At 49.7% G+C, this 23,053-nt stretch overlaps 2 protein-coding genes across 9 annotated transcripts in view; one reads left to right on the top strand and one right to left on the bottom strand.

Moving 5' to 3' along the window:
- The window catches only part of WDR62 (WD repeat domain 62), a 49,830-nt gene extending 46,985 nt beyond the window's left edge, over positions 1–2,845 (bottom strand). For 3 of the 4 annotated variants that reach the window (XM_058425324.1, XM_032170610.2, XM_058425326.1), the window contains exon 1: positions 2,528–2,844. In XM_058425324.1, coding sequence (XP_058281307.1) covers positions 2,528–2,704 — 177 coding nt within the window. In that variant the 5' untranslated portion in view covers positions 2,705–2,844. Of the gene's footprint in view, positions 1–2,527 lie in introns of all 4 variants that reach the window. The other variant, XM_058425325.1, reaches the window with a different exon arrangement.
- Positions 2,846–2,906: 61 nt separating this feature from the next.
- Positions 2,907–23,053, top strand: part of THAP8 (THAP domain containing 8) — a 25,278-nt gene continuing 5,131 nt past the window's right edge. Inside the window, exons 1-4 of one of the 5 annotated variants that reach the window (XM_058425331.1) lie at positions 3,468–3,546; positions 13,431–13,878; positions 20,210–20,402; positions 20,628–21,023. In XM_058425331.1, coding sequence (XP_058281314.1) covers positions 20,256–20,402; positions 20,628–21,023 — 543 coding nt within the window. In that variant the 5' untranslated portion in view covers positions 3,468–3,546; positions 13,431–13,878; positions 20,210–20,255. Of the gene's footprint in view, positions 3,547–13,430; positions 13,879–13,904; positions 14,334–20,209; positions 20,403–20,627; positions 21,024–23,053 lie in introns of those variants that run through there. The other 4 variants (XM_032170607.2, XM_032170606.2, XM_058425332.1 and 1 more) reach the window with 4 other exon arrangements.

The following is a 23,053-nucleotide window of genomic DNA, read 5'->3' as shown; positions in this document are numbered from 1 at the left end:
CCCAGGTACTCAGAAGGCTGAGGCAGGAAAATCGCTTGAACCCAGGAGGCAGAAGTTGCAGTGAGCTGAGATGGCACCATTGCACTCCAGCCTGGGTGACAGAGTGAGACTCCACATCAAAAAAAAAAAAAAAAAAAAAGGGGAACGAAACATGAGGAAATAGAGGCCAAGAGGAGTTACCCATCCAGGAAGGGGTAGTGCCAGGATTCCAACACAAACAACCAAGCCATGGCACTCATGTTGTCTTATCTGTCGATCAGCATTACTGGGCACTAGTATGAATAGTTACTTTTAGACTAGGTCTTTGCAAGACAGATCAACTCTGTGCTGCCAAACAAAAAAAATAAATAAATATTACCCCAAATACACAGTCATAGTATCAGTATTAGCTAACATGAATAGAGTTAGCTAACAACTTGCCATGTGCCAGTGTTGTTCTAAGTGCCTAGGATATGTGACCTCATTGAATCCTCACAAATACCCTATGAGAGATTTCTACATCATTATTCTCATTTTACAGATAAGAAAACTGTGGCACAGATAACTTCATAACTTGGCGGGGCACAGTGGCTCACGCCTGTAATCCTAGCACTTTGGGAGGCCGAGGCAGGCAGATCGCTTGAGCTCAGTAGTTCAAGACCAGCCTGGCCAACACGGCCAGACCCTGACTCTACCAAAAAACACAAAAAAATTAGTCAGGTATGGTGGCATGCGCCTGTAGTCCCAGCTACCCAGGAGGCTTGAGGTAGGAAGATCACCTGAGCCCGGGGAGGCTGAGACTGCAGTGAGCCGAGATCACCCCAGTGCACTACAGCCTGGATGACAGAGTAAGACCCCATCTCACAAAAAAAAAAAAAAAAAAAAGAAAAAGAAAAGTTCATAACCTGCCAGGAAGAACAGGACTAAAGTTTAAGCTCAGGCTGCCTGGGTCCAACCATACCATCAGCAAGAGTCTGTGCTCTTAGCCACCTTGCTATAACGCCTCTCTGAATTTGCTATTGTTATATGTAGTTTAATAGCTCAAAGGGCACTTTCAGGAACATATAAGATAAAGGCTATGAAGTATAGGGTGCTGGGTGAGAGATGAAGGTGGGTGTTTGCTTTAGAATGGGGTTCGAGAAGGCCTTTCAGGATAGCGACATTCAGGCTGAGACTTGAAGGATGGGAAGGAGCCAGCCAGGTAGATTGCAACAAAAAGCCCAGGCTGAGGACTCACCAATCACAAAGGCCAGGAGGCAGAAAAGAATATGGAGCCTCAGGAAAACCAAAAGCAGGCCAGTGTGGCTGAACCTTGGTGACAGAGAGGACATGGGAGGTACAACCAGAGCCTTGTAGCCAGGAGTGGGCGGTATAATCACAGTGCAGGAGAAAGTCATGGGGCAGGAACAAGCTCCACCAGCAGCTACCAGGTATCCTCCCTTTATCTGGACTCTGTGCCAAGAAGATCACAATTAAAATTTCATTTCGCTCCAATGCAACAGTATAATTTATTTATTTATTTATTTTGAGACAGAGTCTCACTCTGTCGCCCAGGCTGGAGTGCAGTGGCATGACCTCAGCTCACTGCAACCTCCGCCTCCCGACTTCAAGCGATTTCTCCCGCCTCAGCCTCCCGAGTAGCTGGGATTACAGGTGCGCGCTAGCACGCCGGGCTAGTTTTTCTACTTTTTGTAGAGACGGGGTTTCACTATGTTGGCCAGGCTGGTCTTGAACTGATGTCAGGTGAACAGCCCACCTCAGCCTCCCAAAGTGCTGGGATTACAGACGTGAGCCACCGTGCCCTACCAGTAGTATGGTTCTTATCATCTCCATTTTATAAAAACAGATTTTGTGCCTACAGAGCTGGAAAACAATTTTTTTTAATTGCCGCTGTGCTAATGGAATTCCTTCTACCTACTGTGAAATCATTTCCTTCCGTGTTTCTGTCTCAGGATTTAGGGAACTGTTCTGTACGCCCTCCTCCCCAGGCAGCAATGCAGAGATTTTATAAATAACTGCTCACGTCTTTTTCAGTTTTGAGTGACAATATGGATTAAGAATCCCACCTTGGTGAGGAAAAAGGATAGAGACCGCAGAAGGTGAGAGAAGGAGGGGTAGAAGCGAGGAAGAGTTGGGGCAGGTAACACTCTGGACCGAACGAACCCTCGAAGGGACCTTAACGACTCAGCGGGGGCCGGGGCAGTGAGGCTGCAGTGAGCTATGATCGTGACGTCTAAAGGCGATAGAACGGGAGTTAAAATATAGCAGGACTAGGCTGTGATTTGCAGAAGCAAAATGCATTTCCACGGGTGGGAACCAGGGAGGAACCCCGGAATTGCTCCAACGCTGAGGGTGGAGCCGGTAAGGCAGCGAGGAGAAAGTGGGAGGGGCCGTGGCTAAAGGGGCGGGGATTAGGGGACAAGGCATGGCAGGGAACAACCTGAGGGGACTGGCCGGGGGCTGATGTCGGGGCCACAGTTCTCAGGACGGGATTAGGGGAAACCTAGGAAGCCTGGAGCTGGGGTAGACATGGCGAGCAGCTTCTCACCCGGTTCTGTACCGTCTCCTCGGAGGCCGTCGAGAGTCGCGTCCGCCGCCGGAGGCAGAGCGGTGGGGCGGGGGGCGGGGAGGACTGGCCCCTCCGCGCCGGAACTCCCGCCATGACAGAGGGCAGCTTCTCCCCTGCATCGTTCCGCGCATAGCCTCCGGACCCTACGGCCGCCATCGTCGCGCCGGAGCCGGGCGACCGTTACATCCCCTAACCGCCGCTGCCGCCACCGCCACGACCCACTGGAACAGCGAACAGCCGCGGGAAAGCCGGCGCCACAGCCTATTGGACGCGACGGGCACGGTCTAGCCAATCGCAGGGATGCCGGGCGGTGCTTAAGACCAATGGGGGCGAAGAGGCGGAGCGAGTGCCTGGCGGGGCGGGGCCACAGCTAGTGTACTGGATGCCTGATCAAGCGTCGTCGGGTCTTTCATCCAGACTGCGTTTTCATTATTCGCTAAAACATACAGTTTTTAATTTTTAAGAGGCTAAGGCCAACGGCCGCCTCACCTCGGTTTTTGCCGCCACCCAGAGGAACTATGTGCGCCCCAACGGTCGCCCGGATGTAGGCGTAGGGTGGAGCCATAAGAGATTGACTAGCCAGTTGATTTGGTTGGCGCAGGCTCAGAAACGCCTGACGCCGCCCTTCCCCCAACACGTGATGAAAATCGGGGTGGCCAAAGGCCGGCTTTGCGCAGGCGCACAGTACTCGCTATGGCCCATTCGTCACATGACGAGGGCGTGACTGTGGCACTGTGGAGGCGCGCCTAGCAGGCAGCCGCTCTCAGCTCTTTTCTTTCCCCGGCACGTGACGAGACTCCACGGACGTCACGTGAGGCAGGCGGCGAGCGCGCGGGCGGGGCGGGGTTCGGCGGCGCTGCGCGAGAACCAAAGTGCAGCCGCTGACCCGGCAAAACTCAGCGGGGCTGGACAGCCATGCCCAAGTATTGCAGGGCGCCGAACTGCTCCAACACTGCGGGCCGCCTGGGCGCAGACAACCGCCCTGTGAGCTTCTACAAGTGAGCGCAGCGCGGGGCGGGGCTTGAGGGAGGCGGGACCCTGGGAGGGGCGGGGCCCGAGCATTAGTGCTGCTGTGCGGGGCTTCTGGTCTTGCTTGAGGGTGTTAGGAAGTGGGGTTAAACCGTGAGGAGATGGCCTTCCCGGCAGTGTCCACTGCACATACAAAGGTGCAGGCGTGGGAAACAGCAGGAGTAGACGATTAACTACAGATAGCGAGCGAAGCGAGCCGAAGAGTGAAAGGGATGTTAGAAGTGAAGTCGGTGCAGGCTCCTTACAGAGCCTGCAGATGCCCACTGGCCCTCCCCACGCATTTGAGCCATCTGAAACTCAAAAGCATCCGAAACTGAGCTTGCGATCGTGTCTACCCCAAAACCTTCCAGTCTGTCCTATCTTAGTAGCGTACTTCATTCTTGTTGCTTAGGTTTAAAAAATGTCATCCTTACATCTTTCGTCATACTTGGGAAAGTCAGAATTAGCTTCGACTGTAAAAGATCTGTCTTCTTATTTATCTGGCTGATATAAGCCAGTTGGTGGAAGAATTACTTGGGAAAAAAAATTTCTTTGATTTTTTTTTTTTTTTTTTGAGACAAGATCGCTTTGTCGCCCAGGCTGGAATGCAGTGGAACGATCACAGCTCACTGCAACCTCGACCTCCCGGGCTCAAGTGATCCTCCCACCTCACCCTACCAAGTAGCTGGGACCAGAGGCACGTGCCACCATACCTGGATAATTTAATTTTTTTTTTTTTTTTTTTGCCAGGCGTGGTGGCTCACGCCTGTAATCCCAGCGCTTTGGGAGGCCGAGGCGGGCGGATCATCTGAGGTCAGGAGTTCGAGACCAGCCTGGCCAACATGGTGAAACCCCGTGTCTACTAAAAATACAAAAATTAGCTGGGCGTGGTGGCTCATGCCTGTAGTTCCAGCTACTCCTTGGGCTGAGGCAGGAGAATCGCATGAACCCGGAAGGCAGAGGTTGCAGTGAGCCAAGATCAGGCCACTGCACTCCAGCGTGGGCAACAAGAGTGAGACTCCATCTCAAAAAAAAAAATTTTGCTTTTAAAGAGAGATGGGATCACCGTATGTTGTCCAGTCTAGTCTCAAACTCCTGGGCACAAGCAATCGTCCTACCTCGGCCTCCCAAAGTGCTTGGATTACAGGCGTGAGCCACTGCACCCAGCCAGGAAAAAATATTTCTCTTGGACATACTGCAGATGTAAAGTGGCAGAATTCCCATCCTTTGAGTGTCTACTGCTTTCTTAGTAGGAAACTTTGGTTGTCTAAAGTCAGAGATGATCACAAACTTTGCTGTTTGAAATCATGTCAAGTAAGAATGAAACATCTCACTTTTGCTTGGAGGAGCTAAGTCACTTTGACACAGAAAAGCAGTCCCTATTTACAATCCAGGTTTGGAGCTTCAGATAAGGACACAATATTCTACATCTATGTAAACTTTATTGCTTCTGAGAAGACAAACCCTGGGCCCACTTCACCATCCAGACCTGATATTGATCCCTTTATGCACGGTTCTGATTTGCTTTGAGGCAATCTGAACGCTGCTTCGTTTACATTTCACCTAAAAAATAACTATGTTTGTTGAGACTCCCTCACCAAACAAAGGTCCATAGGGCCTATGGCAGCAGTCCCCAACCCTTGTGGCACCAGGGACTGGTTTTGTGGAAGACAATTTTTCCACATATGGGATGAGGTTGGGGGAATGGTTTTGGGATGAAACTCTTCAGATCATCCGGCATTAGATTCTCACAAAAAGCAGGCAACTGGCCAGGCGCAGTGGCTCATGCCGGTAATCCCAGCACTTTGGGAGGCCAAGGCGGGCAGATCACGAGGTCAGGAGATTGAGACCATCCTGGCCAATGTGGTGAAACCCTGTCTCTACTAAAAATACAAAAATTAGCTAGGTGTGGTGGCAGGCGCCTGTAATCCCAGCTACTTGGGAGGCTGAGGCAGGAGGATCACTTGAACCCAGGAGGTGGAGGTTGCAGTGAGCCGAGATTGCGTCACTGCACCCCAGCCTGGCGACAGAGTGAGACTTTATCTAAAAACAAAACAAGGGCCGGGCGTGGTGGCTCACGCTTGTAATCCCAGCACTTTGGGAGGCTGAGGCGGGCGGATCACGAGGTCAGGAGATCGAGACCACGGTGAAACCCCGTCTCTACTAAAAATACAAAAAATTAGCCGGGCGTGGTGGCGGGCACCTGTAGTCCCAGCTACTCGGAGAGGCTGAGGCAGGAGAATGGCGTGAACCCGGGAGGCGGAGCTTGCAGTGAGCCGAGATCACGCCACTGCACTCCAGCCTGGGTGAGAGCACGAGACTCCGTCTCAAGAAAAAAAAATAAAATAAAATAAAAAAACAAAACAAAACAAAACAAAAAACCAAAAAACAAACAAAAAAAATGGAGGGCAACCTAGATCCCTCACATGCCCAGTTCAGAATAGGATTCACACTCTTGTGAGAATCTAATGCTGCTGCTGCTCTGACAGGAGGCAGAACTCAGGTGGTAATGTGAGCATTGGGGAGTGGCTGTAAATACAGATGAAGCTTCTCTCACTCGCTCACCTGCCCGCTGCTCACCTCCTGTTGTGCGGCCCTGTTCCTAATAGGCCATAGACTGGTACCGGTCTGTAGCCTGGGGGTTGGGGACCCCTGGCCTATGGTATCTCTGGTGTGCAGACTCCCCCATTGCCATTGTAAATAAATCTGACTGTGTTGGACTACAGGTTTGTCCCTGGTGGTCTTAGCCTAAGTGGGCTAGGACACATTCTTCATCCAGTCCCTCAGCAAATCCAGTTGGCTCTCCCTTTACAAACTGTCCAGAATTTGATCACTTCTAACCCTCTCCTCTTCCTGCATCCTGCTCCTGGCAATGATCACCTCCAGACTGGACTATTTTAGCAGCCTCTTCATTGGTTTCGCTGCTCCCACCGTCACCCTCAGTCTGTTCCCTGCTTGCTGCCAGAGGGAGCCTGTGAACACCTGAGTCAGATCAGCGCCCTCCTCTGCCCAGATCCCTTCCGTGACTCTCACCTCACTATAAAAAATAAAGTGAGGCTGGAACAGGTAGAAAGCAAGCCTGCAAAGTCCTACAGAGCTGGTTCCCTGATACCAGTGTGACCTCATCTCTTTCCTCCTGCCCTTCACACCAGTGACACTGGCCTATTTCATGTTCCTATAGTGTGGCAGGCATGTTGCTGCCCTGGGGACTTTGCCTGTGCCATTCCTTCTGATTTCAAAGTTCTTGCCTTTATGACTACCACCCTATGGAAAACTGTAACTGTCACCCAAACACACACGATTCTGTCTCCTGCTTTATTTTTCTCTTTAACATCACTGTCTGCATATCGCATTTTCGACGTATTCATTCATTATCTCACCCTACTAGAATGTCAGTTCAATCAAGCCAGAGGTTTTATCTTTCTTTTTCTTGTTTCCTCCTGTTTGTGTCTCCAACCTCCAGAATATTGCCTGGCACATTGTAGGTGCTTAGTAAAGATTCGTTGGGTGGATTTGATGAATGCATTTCAGATGGGCTCTCCAGGAAAGCCAGCAGTCCATGTCTCACGGATCCTTTGAGGGACCCTGGTGTAGGGCCAAAGGGATTCAGGGGGGACTTTAAGCCTGTATATGACTCTGGCAACTGTTGATTAATTCAGCAACTTTTTGAGTATTTCTTGGAGAAGCAAGTAAGACCCTGCTGGACACAAAGAACCCTGACAGATCTTGTTTCTGCCATGACAGAGCTCATGGATAGGTGAGGGGCCAAACATTGAGGAACTGAGTATGTGACCTGGGAGTTACCCATGATCCTTCCTTTTCATCCACCACTTATCCATTAACCCGTCCTTTGGCTCTACCCTCAAGACATGTCTCCATCCTGCAACAACCACAACAAAATCTCTTTAACACCTTAACAAGACAGTTATAAACACAAATGAGAAAGTCCTAAATAAATCATTAAGAAATAAGGAAAGATAGGCTGGGTGTGGTGGCTCACACCTGTAATCCCAGCACTTTGGGAAGTCGAGGCAGGAGGATTGCTTGAGCCCAGCAATTTGAGTCCAGCCTGGGCAACATGGCAAAACCCCATCTCTACAAAATGTAAAAAATTGGCTGGACATGGTGGTACACGCCTGTAGTTCCAGCTACACAGAACACTGAGGTGAGAGAATCACTGGAGCCCAGGAGCCGAGGCTGCAGTGAGCTGTGATTTGAGCCACTGTACTCTAGCCTGGGCAACCGTGTGAGACCTTGTCTCAAAATAAATAAATAAGAAATAAGGAAAACACATTCCCAGACTACTTCTCATCACATATCACATCCACTGTCATCACATAGGCCAGGCTGCCATCATCTTTTTTTTATTTGAGACAGGGTCTTCCTCTGCCACCCAGGCTGGAGTGCAGTGGTATGATCTCGGCTCACTGCAACCTCTGCCTCCCAGGTTCAAGTGATTCTCCTACCTCAGCCTCCTGAGTAGCTGGGACCACAGGTGCACACCACCGCACCCAGCCAATTCTTTGTATTTTTAGTAGAGGTGGAGTTTCACCATGTTGGCCAGGTGGGTCGCGAACTCCTGACCACAGGTGATCCACTCACCGTGGCCTCCCAAGGTACTGGGATTACAGGTGTGAGCAACCATGCCCAGCCTGTTTCCACTCTTACCTCCCTCATAACAACAATGGTTACTTAGTATTTACCTTATGCCAGGCACTGTTCTAAGTGCTTTGTATGTAATAATAAGGAGGAAAATGATGACGACTGTTTACAGCAGCCAGATGACTGTATAAAAATCACTTCATGTCTTCATTGGCACCCACTAGTGACTAGCCCATTTCCACCTCAGGGCCTACCCCTGAGTCAGTCTTGCAGAAGCCACTTAGTTACGAGTTAGATGAGAAGCAATTTCCAAAAGAGGCTTAGGAGAGGGCATGGATGCCAGGTGAGAGAGAAGGTGAGACACGTTGAGGGAAGTGGCCAGGAAATAACTGGAAATCCTGCTTGGCAGCCAGTGGGAACACTCATTAGTTCACTCTCTCTCTCTCTCTTTTTTTTTTTTTGAAACATGATCTTGCTTTGTCACCCAGGCTGGAGTACAGTGGTGCGATCATGGCTCAATGCAGCTTCAGCCTCCCAGGCTCAAGCAGTGCTCCCACCTCAGCCTCCTTTTTCTTTTTTTTCATTTTTCATTTTATTTTTATGCTAGTCAAGCATGGTTGTGTGGGGAGACAATGTTAAATCAGCTTAACAATAACCCACAACACTCGGACCAGCTCCATCTCAGCCTCCTGAGTAGCTGGGACTACAGGCATGCGCCACCATGCCTGGCTAGCTTTCATTAGCTCTGTCTTAGGCCCTTTCAGGGACTGTGGCAATGGGGTCATCTCTTATGGGGGATCTATCACTTAGAATTGTATCTGCTTGGTAGTAGCAAAGTCCTGCAATAAGAGTTGCTTAAACAAATTATGGGGTCTATAGGAATCAGTGTGGTTAAGTTATGCTGCACGAACAAACTTCTCAAATCTCAGTGGCTTACTACAACAAAAGTGTTTTTTTTTGCTTGTTTGTTTGTTTGTTTTTTTAAGAAGGGGTCTCTATCACCTGGGCTAGAGTACAGCACCATCATGGTTCACTGCAGCCTGAAACTCCTGGGCTCAAGCAGTCCTCCCACTTCAGCCTCCTGAGTAGCTGCGACTACAGGCAGACACCACCTTGTCATGCAAATTTTCCTAATTTTTGTAGAAATGAAGTCCCATTGGGCTGGGCGCAGTGGCTCATGCCTGTAATCCCAGCACTTTGCAAGGCCGGGGCGAGTGGATCACCTGAGGTCAGGAGTTCGAGACCAGCCTGGCCAACATGGTGAAACCCCATTTATACTAAAAATACAAAAATTGCCAGGTGTGGTGGCACGCACCTGTAATCCCAGCTACTCAGGAGGCTGAGATGGGAGAATCGCTTGAACCTGGGAGGTAGAGGTTGCAGTCAGCCAAGATCGCGCCACAGCACTCCAGGCTGGGTGACAGAGCGACTCTGTCTCAAAAAAAAAAAAGAAAGAAGCCCTGTTTATACTAAAAATACAAAAAATTAGCCAAGCATGGTGGTAGGTGCCTGTAATCCCAGCTACTCGGGAGGCTGAGGCAGGAGAATCACTTGAACCTGGGAGGCAGAGGTTGCAGTGAGCCAAGATCGTGCCACTGCACTCTAGCCTAGGCAATAAGCATGAAACTTCATCTCAAAAAAAAAAAAAAAAAAAAAAAAAATGAAGTCCCACTATGTTGCCCAGGCTGGAACTCCTGGGCTCAATTAGTCCTCCTGCTTTAGCCTCCCAAAGTGCTGGGATTACAGGCATGAATCACCACACCTAGCCCAAAGGTGTATTTCTTGCTCACACTATGTCCTTTGCAGGTCATTTGTGGTCCTACTCTACAGTATCTTAATTGGGGTCTCAGGCTGAAGAAACTATCCCTATTTGGAATATTGCTGGTCTTACAGGAGGAGGAAAAGAGAAACTGGAGTGAATCACCCAGTGGCTCTTGGCCAATTTCATATTTAGAAGTGGCCTGTGTCACTTTCCTTTTTTTATTTTATTTTATTTTATTTTATTATTATACTTTAGGTTTCAGGGTATACGTGCACAATGTGCAGGTTTGTTACATATGTATCCATGTGCCATGTTGGTTTGCTGCACCCATTAACTCGTCATTTCGTCATTTAGCATTAGGTATATCTCCTAATGCTGTCCCTCCCCCCTCCCCCCAGCCTGTGTCACTTTCACTGGCATTCTTTTGGCTGGAGCAAGTATATAGCAAGCTTCAAGTCAATGGAGTGGGCATGTGTAATCCTCATGTGGAGAGAGACAGCATACGTTCTATTACAGGGTTTATTTTCCCTCATATAGAGCAAGTACAGAGGTTGGCAAACCAGCACTGGGATAGTAGCTCCACAGTCATGAGAAATGAGGGTCCTATCTCTATTTTCCTTTCTTTTTTTTTTTTTGAAAGTCTCATTCTGTCACCCAAGCTGGAATGCAGTGGCACAGTCTCAGCTCACTGCAACTTCCACCTCCTGGGTTCTAGGGATTCTCATGCCTCAGCCACCCAAGTAGCTGGAATGCGCATGTCACCATACCCAGCTAATTTTTGTATTTTTAGTAGAGACAGGGTTTTGCCATGTTGGCCAGGCTGGTCTCAAACACCTGGCCTTAAATGATCCTCCCACCTTGGCCTCCAAAGTGCTGGGATTACAGGTGTGAGCCACCGTGCCCGGCCTCTTTCTGCCCTGTCATCCTTAGCCTGTGGCTTCCATCCAAGGTGGCTGCCAGTGCCCCAGCCACTATTGCCACCATTCCTTATAGGAGGAAGAGGGAAGGGAGAAAGAGCAAAAAGGATTCAGGTCTAAACTGAATCATCTCCCTTTATAAGGCCTTCCCAGAAACCCCGTTCAATGGCATCTTTTCATCATTGGCCACCCCCAACTGGAAAAGAGGCTGGGAATTGTGGTCTTTAAAAGCTGGGCATTTAATCAGCCTGAAGAAATTTTGAGTTACATTAGTAAGAAAGCAAAAAAGGACTTCTAGCAGTATATCCACCCCATGCTCTGGACAAGATGACCAGCAAGACTAAAATAGTTTATACAAAGGGGAACATGGGGGTATAGCTCAGTGGTAGAGCATTTGACTGCATACAAAGGGGAACACTTGTTGTCTGCTTAAGGTAGTTTTTTAGAAAGCAATATTGCCCATCACAAATGCTGCTATCCAGAGGAACAAGAGAGAGAGTAAGACCAATTAAGGAGACCTTTCTTAGGATATTGACTTTTTTCCTTTGCTCTTTGAGCTGCTGATTCCTGTTGATCGTCCCTTCCATTTAAGGCACCATCCCAGAGGTCCCACACAACACTAAAGCATTCCTTGGCCAGAAGGTAGTCACATGGCCCCACCCAGCTGCAAAGGATCCTGGGAAACATAGTCTTTTAGCAGGACACATTGTGGCCTCAAAGAAAGTTGGAGTTCTGTTAGTAAGGAAAAGGCAGAGAGTAGATACGAGTAGTCCATTGGCAGATTCTGCCTGGGAGATGGTGGCAATAAGAATGGGGAATGCTGTTGCAATAGATCTTGTGTTTGTGTCCTGGAAGAATGGGGCCGCTGAGAACATTGGGATCTTAGAGGGAGGCTGACTGCAGCAGCCAGACTCCCTGGCTGTGTGCCCTGGGGTTCTGCTCTCTGGGTGCCACTGGTGTTCTCTGAGTCAGCCTTTCTATGCTCTTTCACCAGCTACCCGCCCCCTCCACCTCCATCTGCCTTTGTCTGAGAAGTCTTGGCTTTCCCCATCTCTGTTCATCCCATCCACCTCCTCCCCACTGGTAGCCTCTTTAGTTTCTTGTGTGTCCTTCCTATGTGTCTTAGTCTGTTCTCACACTACTATAAACAACTACCTGAGACTGAGTAATTCATAAAGGAAAGAAGTTTAATGGACTCACCATTCTGAATAGCTGGGGAGGCCTCAGGAAACTTACAATCATGGTGGAAGGCGAAGGGGAAGCAAACATCTTACACGGGGGCAGGAGACAGAGCAAGAGGGGAACTGCCACTTTTAAACCATCAGATCTCGTGAGAGCTCACTCACTGTCATGGGAACAGCATGGGGGAAATATGCCCCATGATCCAGTCACCTCCCATCATGTCCCTCCCCTGACACATGGGGATTACAGTTCGAGATGAGATTTGGGTGGGGACACAGAGCCAAACCACATCACCATAATTTCTTTATATAAATACCAGCAAATGTGAAAGATGTTCTTATTTCTCCCTTTATTACACTATTAGTTTCCCATGCTGCTCTAACAAACTTGGTGGCTTAAAACAAGACAAATTATTTTTTAACAGTTCTAGAGGCCAGGAGTCCAAATTGGCTTTCCTGGGCCAAAACCAAGGTGTCGGCAGGGCCGTACTCCTCTGGAGGTTCTGGGGGAGAATCTCTTCTTTGCCTGTTCCGTTTCCTGGTGCCTGCAGGCAGTGCTTGGCTTGTGGCCACATCTCTCCAGTCTCTGCCTCCATGGTTGCATTGCCCTCTCTTCTTTTCTGTGGTAATATATTCTCCTCCCTCTTATTAAAAAGGTACTTGTAGTGGCATTTAGGGCCAACCTGGATGGCCCAGGATAATCTCCCCATCTCAAGATCCTTAACTTAGTCACATCTTTTGTCATATAAGTTAATATTCAGGCCTGGCATGGTGGTTCACGCCTGTAATTTCAGTACGTTGGGAGGCCAAGGTGGGAGGATTGCTTGAGCCCAGGAGTTTGAGACCATACTGGGCAACAAGGCAAAACCCTATCTCTACAAAAAATATAAAAATTAGCTGGGCATGTGGCACATGCCTGTAGTGCCAGCTACTTGGGAGGCTGAGGTGGGAGGATTGCCTGAGCCTGGGGAGTTTGATTCCTCGGGGAGCCGAGATCACACCATAGCACTCCAACCTGGGTGACAGAGCAAAACCCTGTCTCAAAATAAATAAATAAATATACAAAAAAATTAGCCGGACATGGTGGCAGGCACCTGTAGTCCCAGCTACTCGGGAGGCTGAGGCAGGAGAATGGCTTGAACCTGGGAGGCGGAGCTTGCAGTGAGCCGAGGTTGCGCCACTGCACTCCAGCCTGGGTGACAGAGCGAGACTCCATCTTAAAAAAATAAACTTCCCTCCCTCCCTCCCTCCCTCCCTCCCTCCCTCCCTTCCTTCCTTCCTTCCTTCCTTCCTTCCTTCCTTCCCTCCCTCCCTCCTTCCTTCCTTTCCTTTCTTTCTCTCTCTCTCTTTCTTTCTTCTTTCTTTCTTTTCTCTTTCTTTCTTTCTTTCCTTTTCTTCCTTCTGTGGCCCAGGCTGGAGTATAGTTGGCTCGCTCCAGACTGCCTGCTTCCGGCTCCCGTGACTCTCCTGCCCCGGCCTGCGGGCTGCCTGGGATTGCTGGCGCGCGCCACCACCGCTGCCTGCTTTTTCTCCTTTGGCTGGAGGCGCGGTTTCGCCATGTTGGCCAGGCTGCTCTCCAGCTACTGACCTCGAGTGGTCTGCCCGCCTCGGCCTCCCGAGGTGCTGGGACTGCAGACGCTCACTCGGTGCTCGGTGTTGCCTGGGCTGGAGTGCAGTGGCGTGGTCTTGGCTCACTGCAGCCTCCGCCTCCCAGCCGCCTGCCTTGGCTTCCCAGGGTGCTGGGATTGCAGCCTCTGCCCGGCCGCCGGTGGCCGTCTGGGAGGTGGGGGAGCGTCTCTGCCTGGCTGCCCATCGTCTGGGATGTGAGGAGCGCCTCTGCCCGGCCGCCCCGTCTGGGAGGTGAGGAGCGCCTCTGCCCAGCCACCACCCCGTCTGGGAAGTGAGGAGCGCCTCTGCCCAGCCGCCCCATCTGGGATGTGAGGAGCGCCTCTGCCCGGCCGCCCCGTCTGGGAAGTGAGGAGCGCCTCTGCCCGGCCGCCCAGTCCGGGAACTGAGGAGCCCCTCTGCCCGGCCGCCACCCCATCTGGGAAGTGAGGAGCGCCTCTGCCCGGCCGCCCCGTCTGGGATATGGGGAGCGCCTCTGCCCGGCCGCCCCGTCTGGGAGGTCTACCACGGAGGCCAGAAGCAATGTGGGGGCTGGACGTGGTGGCTCACGCCTGTAGTCCCAGCACTCTAGGAGGCCGAGGGGGGTTGATCACTTGAGGCTAGGAGTTCGAGACCAGCCTGGCCAACATGGCGAAACATGAAAAATACAACAGACAAACCAACCAACCAACCCAGCGACGACAAAACAGGTCTACCCTGGAGTCATACTCTAATTTTTTCTATTTTCCTCCCTTTCTGATCCTTTATCCCACTTTCTTTTTCTTCCTCTTCTTCTCCTTCTTCTTTGTCAAATAGAGGATTGAGTTATTATCATTGATCCATACAAAGTCCCTCTCTCATTTATTTTCTTTAATTCCCACCCCCCATTTCTATTCCCCGTCTTCCCATGTGCAACCTTCCTAATATGTTTGATATGCATCTTTTTGTTTGAATGTATTTTTAGAAAATGTTTGTTTTGTGTGCAAAAAAAAATTAATAATAAAAAAAGAAAAAAAATGCAAAATAAATAAATAAAATAAATAAATAAATAAATAAATAGTCACAGTTTCCAGGAATTAGGACATGGATAGCTTTTGGGGGCTACCACAATGACTAAAAGCTGAGATAGTCTATTTAGAACCTTGCTTTTTTCACATAACATGTGCCTGACAATAGCATGTCAGTTCACAGAGTACCTCTACATTCTGTTTTATAGCTGCATTGTATTATTTTGTGTGGATGTGCTTGTGTTTATTTACCCTCTCTCCTGTAGGAATTTTGTCCCTAATTCTCTAGCATTCCCTAGTCTTTCTTTTCAACAAAGAGAGAGCAGGGGTGGGGTGCAGTGGCTCATGCCTATAATCGCAGCACTTTGGGAGGCCAAGGTGGGAGGATCACTTCAGCCCAGGAGTTCAAGACCAGTCTGGACAACATAGTGAGACCTCTGTCTCTACAAAAAGAATTTTTAAATTAGCCAGGTGTGGTGGCACATGCCTGTGGTCCCAGGTACTCGGGAGGCTGAGGTGGGAGGATCACTTGGGCCTAGCAGTTCAGGGCTAGAGTGAGCCATGATCGTGCCTCTGCACTTTAGCCTGGGTAACACAGCAAGACCCTGTCTCAAAAAAAAAAAGAAAAGAAAAGAAGAGAGAGCAGGCCGGGCGCGGTGGCTCATGCTTGTAATCCCAGCACTTTGGGAAGCCGAGGCGGGCGGATCACGAGGTCAGGAGATCGAGACCACGGTGAAACCCCGTCTCTACTAAAAATACAAAAAATTAGCCGGGCGTAGTGGCGGGCGCCTGTAGTCCCAGCTACTCAGAGAGGCTGAGGCAGGAGAATGGCGTGAACCCAGGAGGCGGAGCTTGCAGTGAGCCGAGATGGCGCCACTGCACTCCAGCCTGGGCGACAGAGCGAGACTCCGTCTCAAAAAAAAAAAAAAAAAAAAAAAAAGAGAGCAGGCCTTAGGCTCATAGCCCTCAGTAGGTAATGGCATCTGATGTTTTTGTAGTTAGCTTTTGTTTGTGGAATTGATACTGATTTTCCATTTTCAATTGTGAGGTAAAGTTTCTCTTTTAAGTATCTTTGTTTAATAGTTAAAATTGGTTAGTTTTAAGAAAAATATGAAATAAGTAATATTACAGATATGGAAAACATTGTGAAGATGGGATATGCATGAGATGTGTCTTAGTTATCTAATGCTATATAACAAACTATCCCCAAATTTAGCAGCTTGAAATAAACATTTACAGTCTCAGAGTTTCTGGCAGCTGTTAAGGACAAACTGGCCAGCACGTGATCATGTGGCCACCCCTGGCTGCAAATAAGGCTGGAAAAGGAGATCTTTATTATGGGTAGCCTTGAGCCCAGGTCTAAATAGAGAGTGTATTACCATCTAAGAGGGTAAGAGCAGATGCTGGGAATGAGTGGCACCCGGAAACCGGAGAAGTGGGGCACCTTTAGAGGGTCCCTCATCAGATAATCCCCACCCACAACCACTGAGAAAGCTTTTATTTTTTAAAACTTAAAACAAAAATTTTTTTTTTTTTGAGATGCAGTCTTGCTCTGTCGCCCAGGTTGTAGTGTGGTGGCATGATCTCAGCTCACTTGCAGCCTCCACCTCCCAGGTTCAAGTAATTCTTCTGCCTCAGCCTCCCGAGTAGCTGGGATTACAGGGACACGCCACCAGGCCTGGCTAATTTTTGTAATTTTAGTAGAGACGGGGTTTCACCATGTTGGCCAGGCTGGTCTTGAACTTGAATTCAAAATCACTTGAGGTCTGACTGCAAGTGATCTGCCCACCTCGGCCTCCCAAAGTGCTGGGATTACAGGTGTGAGCCACCGTGCCTGGCCTATTAAAAATTTTTTAAATTATGGCAAAATACACATAAAATCTACCATCTTGATCATTTTTAAGTGTACAATTCACTAATGTTAAGTGTTGTATAACCAATCTCCAGAACTTTTTCCTCTCCTAAAACACTCTATCCCCATTGGACAATTCCCTCTTTCCCTCTCCCCCAAGCTCTTGGCAACCACCATTCCACTGTCTGTCTCTAGGAATTTGACTGTTCTGCCTCATGTGTGGAATCGTCAGTATTTGACTGGCTTATTTCACTTACCCTAATGGCCCTCAGAGTTCATCTGTGTTGTTGCATGTGTCAGATCAGGACTATATAAAATTCCAGGTCAGGTGCGGTGGCTCACGCCTGTAATCCCAGCACTTTGGGAGGCCGAGGCGGGTGGATCACCTGAGGTCAGGAGTTCAAGACCAGCCTGGCCAACATGGTGAAACCCTCTCTCTACTAAAAATACAAAAATAGTCAGGTGCGGTGGCAGGCATCTGTAATCCCAACTACTTGGGAAGCTGAGGCGGGAGAGTCGCTTGAACCCAGGGGGTAGAGGTTGCAGTGAGCCGAGATCACGCCACTGCATTCCATCCTGGGGGACAGAGTGAGACCCCATCGCGAAAATAAATAAATAAGCCGGGCATGGTGGCAGGAGCCTGTAATCCCAGCTACCCAGGAGGCTGAGGCAGGAGAATCACTTGAATCCAGGAGGCAGAGGTTGCAGTGTGCTGAGATTGTGCCATGGCACTCCAGCCTGAGTGACAGAGTGAGACTGCATCTCCCCCGCCCCCCCAAAAGAAGATTAAATAAAATAAAATTCCATTGTATGTATATGTAACATTTTTCTTATCCATGTATCTGTTGATAGACACTTCCACCTTTTGGCTGTTGTGATTTATGCTGCTATGTTTCTGTCTGTCTGTTTGTGTGTTTGTTTGTTTTTAAGATAGCGTGTCACTCTTTTGTTCAGGCTAGAGTGCAGTAATGTGATCATGGCTCACTGTAGCCTTAACCTCCTGGGCTCAAGCAATCCTCCCACCTCAGCCTCCTGAGTAGCTCGGCCTCTAGGCACACGCCACCACATCTGGCTAATTTTTGTATTTTTTGTAGGGACAAGATTTCACTTGTTGCTCAGGCTGGTCTTGAACACCTGGGCTCAAGTGATCCGCCTGCCTCAGCCTCCCAAAGTGCTGGGATTACAGGCATGAGCCACCACGCCAGGCCTGATTTATGTTGCTGTGAAGGCAGGTGTGCAAATATCTCTCCGAGACACTGTTTGCGGTTCTTTCGGTTATATAAGCAGAAGTGGATTGCTGGGTCATATGGTAATTCTATTTTTCAGTGTTTGAGGAACTGCCATATTGTTTTCCACAGTGGCAGCACCGTTTTACATTCCCAGCAGTGTACCAGAGTTCCAGCAGTTTCTCCACATCCTCACACACTTTTCTTCTCCTCCTCTTCCTCCCCGTCTTACTCCCTCCCCCTTCCCCTTCCCCTCCTCCATCACCCAGGCTGGAATGCAGTAGTGTGATCATAGCTCACTGCAGCATTCAAACCCCTGAGCTTAAGCAGTCCTCCCACATTGCCTCCTAAGTAGATAGGACTATAGATGCACATCGCCACACCCAGCTAATTTAAAAAATATTTTTTCATAGAGACAAGGTCTTGCTACATTGCCCAGGATGGTCTTGGACTACTGCCTTCAGGAGATCCTCCCGCCTCAGCCTCCCAAAGTGCTGGGATTACAGACATGAGCCACCGTGCCCGGCCTCTTTTTTGTTGTTGTTCAATAGTAGCTGTTGTGGTGTTTGTCAGATGATATTTCATCAGGGTTCTGATACTGCGTTTTCCTAATGATTGGAGATGTCAAGTATCTTTTCATGTGCTTATTGGCCATTTGCATGTCTTTGGAGAAATGTTTGTTCAAGTCCTTTGCCCATTTTTGAATCAGGTTATTTGTGTTTTATTGTTATTGTTGAGTTGTTTAAAGACTTGTTAGTGGGTGTTTTCAAGCATACACAAAAAGTAGCGCCCTCAGGATCCATCACTGTGTCACTAGTTATCAACACTTCGCCAATCTTCTTCACTGCCCTGCCCACACTTCTAAGTTTTTGTCCTGCACTATTTTATTTTATTTTATTTTTATTTTTTTGAGACGAGTCTCGCTCTGTCACCCAGGCTGGAGTGCAGTGGCGCAATCTCGGTTCACTGCAAGCTCCGCCTCCCAGGTTCACAGCATTCTCCTGCCTCAGCCGCCTACAGGGGCCCGCCACCACGCCCAGCTAATTTTTTGTATTTTTTTAGTAGAGACAGGGTTTCACCATGTTAGCCAGGATGGCCTCGATCTCCTGACCTCGTGATCCGCCCGCCTCGGCCTCCCAAAGTGCTGGGATTACAAGCGTGAGCCACCACGCCCGGCTCCTACACTATTTTAAAGTAAATCCCAGACATCAGATCTTTTATTCATAATTATTTCAGACTGATTTCCTAACAGAAGACTGTTTCAGAAGCATAAACCAATACAGTTATCACACCTAGCAAAATGAATTTTTTTTTTTTTTTTGAGACAGGGTCTGGCCTGTCACCCAGGCTGGAGTACAGTTGCGCAATCTCGGCTCACTGCAACCTCTGCCTCCCAGGCTCAGGTGACCCTCCCACTTCAGCCTCCCGAGTAGCTGGGACCACAGGCATGTACCACCATACATGGCTAATTTTTTTTTTTTTTTTTTTTGTAGAGTCGAGGTCTCCCTATGTTGCCCAGACTGGTCTCGAACTCCTGGGCTCAAGCGATCCTCCCACCTTGTCGTCTTCCCAAAGTGCTGGGATTACAGGCATGAACCGCCACGCCCGACCAGTTTCTTAACAATTATCTTATACCCAGTTCATGTTCAGTTTTCCCCAATTGTCTTAAAATGTCTTTTTACTGAATTGTTTGTCGTAGGCAAGGTCCACATCCTGCCTTTGTGCTGATGTTTCTTAAATTTCTCTTAATCCAGAAACCCCACACCCCCATTTATATGGTTGTGGAAGAAACGTTTTCGCTTGGCTGCACGATCTCCCACATCATAAATGTCTGATTTTATAAACTGCTCCAACAAGTTGATGTGGAAGAACAAATTGGGAATGGAGGGGCGGGACTGTGGCAGGAAGATCAGGAAGGAGGCTGGAAGGAGGGGCAGTGGAGGGGGCAGAGGTGGGCTGATGCTGGGTGTTTAAAAGGTGGAGCTTTCAAATTAATAATAATAATTAAAAAGGCCAGGCGTGGTGGCTCATGCCTATAATCCCAGCACTTTGGGAGGCCAAGGTGGGTGGATCACCTGAGGTCAGGAGTTCAAGACCAGCCTGGCCAACATGGTGCAACCTCATCTCTACTAAAAATACAAAAATTAGCCAGGCGTGGTGGCGTGCGCCTGTAGTCCCAGCTACTCAGGAGGCTGAAGCAGGAGAATCGCTTGAACCCAGGAGGCGGAGGTTGTAGTGAGCCAAGATTGTGCCATTGCACTCCAGCCTGGGTGACAAATGTGAAACCCCGTCTCACAAAATAATACTACTAAAAGATGAAGCTGAAGAAAGGGTTGTGGTTGTGTGTATGAGATAGAGAAAGCCTGGGCACAAGACAGGTCTACTTGCTGGCCCTAGGGAGGCACAGGCTTGGAGCCTAGAGACCTCCAGGGTGGGTATCCTCTGGGAGGGATAAGTCTGAACCTCGTAGCACTGACCCAGTCCCCCAACCACCCATGCAGGTTCCCACTGAAGGATGGTCCCCGGCTGCAGGCCTGGCTGCGGCACATGGGCCGTGAGCACTGGGTGCCCAGCTGCCACCAGCACTTGTGCAGTGAGCACTTCGCACCCTCCTGCTTCCAGTGGCGCTGGGGTGTGCGCTACCTGCGGCCTGATGCAGTGCCCTCCATCTTCTCCCGGGCACCACCTGCCAAGGTGAGTGCCGGGAGGTCCTGCTTCTGGAATCCAACCCCCAGACCTCCCCTCCTAAGGGAAGTCCCTCCTTGAGTCTGAATTTTGGCCCTCCCCTCCTGACGACACTACCTCCCTGAGATCTGGCCTTACCTAGGCAAGTCCTCCTTGGAAACACACCCTCCATCCCTTTCCTCCTGAGTCGAAGTCTGGCCACGGCACCCCTGCACCCCATGCCTTGTCTTCCAGAGTCAGCGGAGGACCCGATGCACCCAGAAGCCAGTCTCGCTGCTGCCTCCCCTACAGGAGAATACACCCCTGCCCCAGGGCCCTGCCATCCCAGTCTCTGGCCCAGTGCGCCTAGTGGTGCTGGGCCCCACATCGGGGAGCCCCGAGACTGCGGCCACCGTGCTCCTGACCCCCCTGGCCCCTGCGCCAACTCCCCAGGGGTCACAACCTGAAGTCCCTGCCCAACAGGCCCGGACCGGTCTGGGCGCAGTGCTGGGAGCACTGCAACGCCGGGTGCGGAGGCTGCAACGGTGCCAGGAGCGGCACCAGGTGCAGCTGCAGGCCCTGGAACGGCTGGCACAGCAGCTGCATGGGGAGAGCCTGTTGGCACGGGCACGCCGGGGTCTGCAGCACCTGGTGAGTGGCACCCCAGCCTGGCAGCCCCATCCATGGGCGGTGGCCTGGCCTGCAGTGTGTTTTCATTTTGTCTAGGATCCCCTATTCAAAAATCAGAACATTCACCCGTGATTCCAAATTTCTGGCTTTCCCAGGCTCAGTGGCTCACGCCTGTAATCCCAACACTTTGGGAGGCCAAGGCAGGAGGCTTGCTGGAGGCCAGGAGTTCGAGACCAGCCTGAGCAACATAGCAAGCACTGTCTCTACAGAAAATTAAAACAAATTTCTAGGTTTTCCTGAAAAACAAAATCTGGCAATGCCAAGCAACTATTGGTTGGAGCTGAGTAATTATTGCTCCATTTACTAATACTAAATACTTAATATTTGAGAAGCTCTTATTGTCTGCCAGACACAGAGTTATAACATAGTGAGTTGAAAACTCACTATGATCCTTTGAGCTGGAGCTACACGGTTAATTTTTTTTTTTTTTTTTTTTTTTTTTTGAGACGGAGTCTCGCTCTGTTGCCCAGGCTGGAGTGCAGTAGTGCAATCTCAGCTCACTGCAGCCTCTGCCTCCTGGGTTCAAGCGATTGTCCTGCCTCAGCCTCCCAAGTAGCTGGGACTACAGGTGCCCGCCACCACGCCCAGCTAATTTTTTGTATTTTTAGTACAGACAGGGTTTCACCGTGTTAGCCAGGATGGTCTCAATCCCCTCACCTCGTGATCTGCCTGCCTTGGCCTCCCAAAATGCTGGTATTACAGGCGTGAGCCACCGTGCCCAACCGCTACAAGGTTAATTTTTAAAAAAATGCAGTGGCTCACATCTGTAATCCTAGCACTTTGGGAGGCCAAGGTGGGCAGATCGCTTCAACCTAGGAGTTCAAGACCAGCCTGGACAACATGGTAAGACTGTGTCTCACTAAAACACAAAAATTAACATTGTGGTGGGCATCTGTGGTCCCAGCTACTTGGGAGCCTGAGGCAGGAAGATCCCTTGAGCCCAGGAGGCAGAGACTGCAGTGAGCCAAGATCGTACCACTGCACTCTAGCCCGAGTGACCAAGCAAGACCTTGTCTCAAAAGACAAAAACCACAACCAAACAAAAAACTCACTATGGTCTGGGTGCGGTGGCTCATGCCCGTAATCCCAGCACTTTGGGAGGCCAAGGCAGGCAGATTGCTTGAGTTCAGGAGTTTGAGACCAGCCTGGGTAACATAGAGAAACCCTGTCTCTACTAAAAATACAAAAATTAGTTGGGCATGGTGGCACGTGCCTGTAATCCCAGCTACTTGGGAGGCTAAGGCATGAGAATCGCTTGAACCCTGGAGGTGGAGGTTGCAGTAAGCCGAGATGGCGCCACTGCACTCAAGCCTGGGCAACAGAGCGAGACGCCATCTCAAAAACAAAAACAAAAACAAAAAAAGGCCGGGTGCGGTGGCTCAACGCCTGTAATCTCAGCACTTTGGGAGGCTGAGGTGGGCAGATCACGAGGTCAGGAGTTCGAGACCAGCCTGGCCAACATGGTGAAACTCCATCTCTACTAAACATACAAAAATTAGCCGGGCATGGTGGCACACGTCTGCAATCCCAGCTACTCAGGAGGCTGAGGGAGGAGAATTGCTTGAACCTGGGAGGCAGAGGTTGCAGTGAGCCGAGATTGTGCCATTGCACTCCAGCGTGGGTGACAAGAGCAAGACTCCATCTCAAAAAACAAACAAAAAATTCATTATAGTCTTAATACTGTTGTTGTCTCCATCTTCCAGATGAAAAAATGGAGGCACAGAGCAGTCCAGTAGTGCGCCCACAGTCAGGCAGCCAACACGTTTCAGGGCCAGGATTCAAACCCAGGTGTCTGGCTGCAGAAGAGGCCTGTGAGAGCTTCCTGCCTGGCCCCTATAGAGCTGGAGTTTGCAATCTCTGTAATAGTGTCCCCCAGGCCCTATCTGAATCCCTTTTGCCTCTATATTTTACTGCTGGGTGTGTGTAGGGGAGGAAGTTGAGGAAGGTGTGTGTGTGTGTGTGTGTGTGTGTGTGTGTGTGTGTGTGTGTGT

This window comes from Hylobates moloch, unplaced genomic scaffold (genome assembly GCF_009828535.3).
Source record: "Hylobates moloch isolate HMO894 unplaced genomic scaffold, HMol_V3 SCAFFOLD_12, whole genome shotgun sequence".
In the NCBI taxonomy this organism is placed as follows: domain Eukaryota; kingdom Metazoa; phylum Chordata; class Mammalia; order Primates; family Hylobatidae; genus Hylobates; species Hylobates moloch.
The sequence above is the reverse complement of the archived record's forward strand: the minus strand, read 5'-3'. Positions and strand labels throughout refer to the sequence as shown.